Source organism: Triticum urartu, chromosome 7A, assembly GCF_056163025.1.
Source record: "Triticum urartu cultivar PI428250 chromosome 7A, HENAU_Tu73, whole genome shotgun sequence".
Classification (NCBI taxonomy): Eukaryota; Viridiplantae; Streptophyta; class Magnoliopsida; order Poales; family Poaceae; genus Triticum; species Triticum urartu.
In genome coordinates, this window is record NC_141879.1 from 498,991,326 (window position 1) to 498,995,952 (window position 4,627).

Sequence of the window (4,627 nt, forward strand, 5' to 3'; positions counted from 1 at the left end):
CTTTGTTTAACGAGCTAGTCAAGTAGAGGCATACTAGGGACACTCTGTTTGTCTATGTATTCACACATGTACTAAGTTTTCTGTTAATACAATTCTAGCATGAATAATAAACATTTTATCATGATATAAGGAAATATAAATTACAACTTTATTATTGCCTTTAGGGCATATTTCCTTCAGCTCGGTCTGGTGGTGGGACATCGAATAGCTCGGTGCGGTGTGTGGCAACAACGGGAGATGGTGAATCCGGCGACGGGACGACGCGACGGTCCGATTTGGGCGATGTGGCGGTTGTCGATTTGGATGGATTCGACCGCGGCGCCAACAAGAAGGGGGAGGCGGCTGGAGGGTGAGGAAATTTCACTCGGCAGTTGTCATGCACGCGGTTGCGGGGAGGCTGTGTTTTATGTTTATGGCCGCGCGGCGATGTAAATTTACATCACTTGGAGGGGTTTTTTGGGCTGCAAAACTGGGACCACATAACTTCACATTTAGGGCATTTGTTGGAGAAACAAATTTGAACCCAAATGCCCTAAATCAGTTTTTTGGGCAGCTGATGTAAATACATCATCTGTTGGAGATGCTTGAAGTTGGACAATTTGAAACGAAAATGTACACGTATTCCTTTACAAGAGCATCCCACCACTCATTCTTCTTAGTATCTTAATATAAAAAAGGGCCAAGCTTTGGTCACCAGGGTGCAAAGTTAGGGACAATTATATTTTCTTTATTTTCTTTTGCGGCGGAGGGACACTTCTAGTTGTAAGGGGGTCTTTGTAACACAAACTTTATTCTCTTCTTAATTAATGAATGAGACAAAGCTAATGTCTGTGTTATTAAAAAACTGCAAAATCTGTCGTCCTTACAATTCAATTTAACTGTCATGCGTAAGTAGGCTTTGTAAATTTCAACAAATCCATGGTTATCTATTATTACTCCATCATGTGGGATATACTATCCTGCCCTAGCAAAGCTAACAAGACAGGTTACTAGTTGCCCTTCTTCGCCGACATTGTGGCCCGAGCTCCCATTCATCATTTCATGGATCAAAACCATGACCAGGACGCCCGTTGTTGGGGTCGACTTCTTACTTTGTCAGAACCAACCCCGTGGGGTCGTAGGAGGATGGTTGTACTTTCAGCTCATGAGGTATCAAACTATATGTTTGGCATTTATGTGTCTAGTAAAGACAGAATGTTTTCTCAGTAGAAGACGATGTTTTCGCTAATAGTGGGACGCCCATGATGACTTTGTCAATCTTAATACCCTTCAGATCAGTCTCTCGGACGTGTCAATCTTAATACCCTTCGGATCAGTCTCTCGGACATGCTCACACGGGTTGGGCGAGCGTGCATGTGTTCATAGTAGCGGGTGTCTGTATCACGTTTCTCAAAAAATAAAAATAAATCTTAGCCTGTTGGCAGTGGACCATCCGGTTCACCCCTCTCATATGATCATGCTCACGCTCACAACTTGGATCTAGGAGCATCACAATGCCGCTGTCTTAGACATCAAATATTCTGTAGATCAGGCAAGACGAGAACTAGGCCTGAACAAACACATCTGATCTGATCATAGAGAGCCATACCACACGCTACATTTTCCAGAAACTACTACGTTCTGCTCCAGAATATCTAACTAAATCCAGCACACAAGCAAGTTCCATCAAAGCAGAGTCCCTTCTCCCTCGTCATGCGTAGCCAGCCATGCCGACATTGGCGGTGGCCTTGTTGGTCTTTTTGGCGGCCTGGCGCGTCGATTTCGTGTAGTACATGTAGAAGTACACGTTCAGGGTCATGGTGAGCACCACAAAGACCGCCCCCGAGATGAACACCCCTTTCCGGAGCGAGTCGCAGGTCCAGCTCCCTGCGTATATCATGTGCCTGTACTTGGTGTGGTACGCGTTCTTTGTCGCCCCGGCGATCAGGCAGGACTCGGCGATTATGAATGTGATCCTGATGATTTGCACGTAAATGCTCGTTACATATTAAAGGGTAACATAACTTGGGCAGTGAAAGAAAAGAATTGTTTGCTGTGGGCATAGGAATTACCATGAAGAAACAAAGTAGATAATGGACCAGGCTCTGCTTCCACCAGGTGCGAGCGGTTGGCCAAAGCACATGCACTTTGTAACTCCCATAAGGAGTGATTGGCCCGAGAGGAGAAACAGGAAGGCGCCGACACCATAGCCGGTAGAAATATCGGAGTCATAAGTGCAATATGTGGAGTTGTTGATGTCTGTGACTATCGAACCCTGTTGTGACAAGAAAGTAAGTGATAAGTTATTCATGACCAGCAGAAGTATAGAACAGGCAGAATCTAATCAAGGGCGAAATAGACCAGGATGCTGCAACCAAACATCCAGGTCATTTACCTCGCATAAAGCTTGCTAAAAATAATTGAAACTTTTGCTGTAACTGACATAGTTAGCTGCCAATGGTTATCGGTTGTCGATAAGAAGAATTGACATGTAAATAAAAACAGAAACACTTCGACTATTTGGTATCACCAAATGAAAAAAAAAAACTGTTCAAAGTTAACTACTACTGATAAGATTATCAGCTGATTATATGTACAGAAAGTATCTGTCATGCCACTGCGGTAGCGGAAGATCAATCTGCCATTCAAGTCCAGCCCGTTTCCTCTCCACCATGATCCACGGATTAGCTCCTCCATGGGCCAAATAAGAAATCTTCTTAAGGTAGATGCCCTTGAATATGGTGGACTAGACCTCACAAAGCCTCGGCTAATATATACACTTCATTTCAATACAGAAGAATCTATGTTTCAACCAATGATTGTAGCTGAGATGAGCAGATTGACTACTACCTTCTAGATTAACATTAAGGATGAGATGGGTAGAGTTCTTCCTACGTGGACAGTGAGCTGTTTGATTTGCAGGTTTGCATCCCACATGATTTTTTCCAACTGATTCATTTGCACTACAGTCATAAGAATTTTCCAATTACCTCGACCCTTTTGGGCAGGTTCCTTTTTTTTAGAACAAAGATCATTTAAAATGATCAAACACCCGGATTACATTCAGCTTGTGAAAGATCTCTGAATTCACTAGGTTCCTTTATTTTTCCGAGGCCGCAATCGAACAACTTTTGGTGCAAATTCAATCATGCAGAATTCAAGTGGGCATGATATTGCACCTAAATGTTCCCTATTATCGCGTTACTGGAAATCAAAGACGCCAAATATATACAAACTAAACTTGTTTAGAGATGGGACGATTTGGGTTCAAATCTTTACAGCCTGAACGAAATACAAGTACGTACAAAAAGTTCCCAAAGCAATCCAATCCACATCACCCAAACAGTAAGTATAGCTTAGAATTTCCTGCGTTTCTCACCGGAGCAGTGAACGGTTGAACCTGAACGCTCGTAGCCGAGCAAATACTAGTAACTCATGCTGGATGAGAAACTTGATTTTTTTTCAAAAGAAATAAACAGCAGTTTTTAATGACTATATCGACAAATCTGGGCTGGGCTCGCCCGCTTCCGATACACCCCATCTATCGCCAAACCCAGATAGATATGTGCTCAAACAAAATCTAATCGAACTTTTCTCCACCAACCAACCGACGGCAGGAATGCCCTACGCAAGAACCCTCGGTGGTTCAGACAGAATCGCAGATGATCTACGCCCGGGCTCTCGGGATCCCTCCGATCCAGAGACGCGCGGCGGCCGGGGGCACTTGCAGGAAGAGAGAAGGACGCGTACAGTACCGTGCTGCGGCGGCGCTCGGCGGCGATGGCGAAGCCGAAGGCGGTGAGGCAGAGGGCGATCACCAGAATGTGCACCAGCAGAGAGCTCCAGCTCCTCGTCTCCCCCATCTCCCGTTCGCTCTAGCGTCTCCCCGCTCTGGAGCCCGGATGCTGTGAGAGTGAGAGTGGGAACGAGGGGGCCGCCGCCGCCTGGGGATGGGGAAAGAAGGCGAAGTGTGAGTGAGTGAGTGTGAGTGTGAAGAGGAGCGGGGAGTGGAGGACTGATGAAAGGGGCGGTCTGGCGGGCCCACGTCCGCAAAGGAGAGAAGGAAACTGCGAGGAATCCGCCGAGTGGAGTGGGAATCGAACAAATAAAGAGACAGGGGTCTGGTCTTGGGGAGGGAGGGAGCCCACACCTCGTCTTTTCGTGCCACCGGTTTGGGGTTTGGGACGCTCACTCGAAATGACGATACTACCCTTCACCAATCATGGAGCTGCTTGATCGGTCGGGAGTGAATTTGTAGCACGCACAAGGGCGATGACGTGTAAATTATGGGCTGTTGGTCTGAATCAAGATTTTTTTTTTGAGGATCGGTCTGAATCAAGATTTGAAAAATCGTTTTCACATATAGCCTTTTGGTCTTGTATATCTGGGTATAATGCAACTGTAAATCGAGTCGGTATACCTGTCCTTATGGGGCCATGTAAGGTAGTCTAACATGAGTTTACTAAATCTAACATAGACAAGTAGCAGAGGTGAGCAGTGGCGGAGCCAGAAAAAATCGATCGAGGGGGCCAAGTGATGGTGAATCAGATTGGGGAGGGCCAAACCATTGAAAGAGAGGCATTTAGCAGCAACTAATGACTAAATTTACGCTGTTCACAACCAAATTATCAACAAATCTTGGATGTTA

At 45.5% G+C, this 4,627-nt stretch overlaps 1 protein-coding gene across 1 annotated transcript; it reads right to left on the reverse strand.

Moving 5' to 3' along the window:
• Positions 1-1,397: 1,397 nt before the first annotated feature.
• On the reverse strand, positions 1,398-4,051 carry LOC125521460 (sodium/hydrogen exchanger (DUF1218)). Its single transcript, XM_048686509.2, has 3 exons — positions 3,735-4,051; positions 2,052-2,254; positions 1,398-1,955 (listed from the first exon to the last, which is right to left on the reverse strand). The coding sequence occupies exons 1-3, from the start codon at positions 3,840-3,842 to the stop codon at positions 1,691-1,693; spliced, it is 576 nt and encodes a 191-aa protein (XP_048542466.1). The 5' UTR covers positions 3,843-4,051; the 3' UTR covers positions 1,398-1,690.
• Positions 4,052-4,627: the final 576 nt, after the last annotated feature.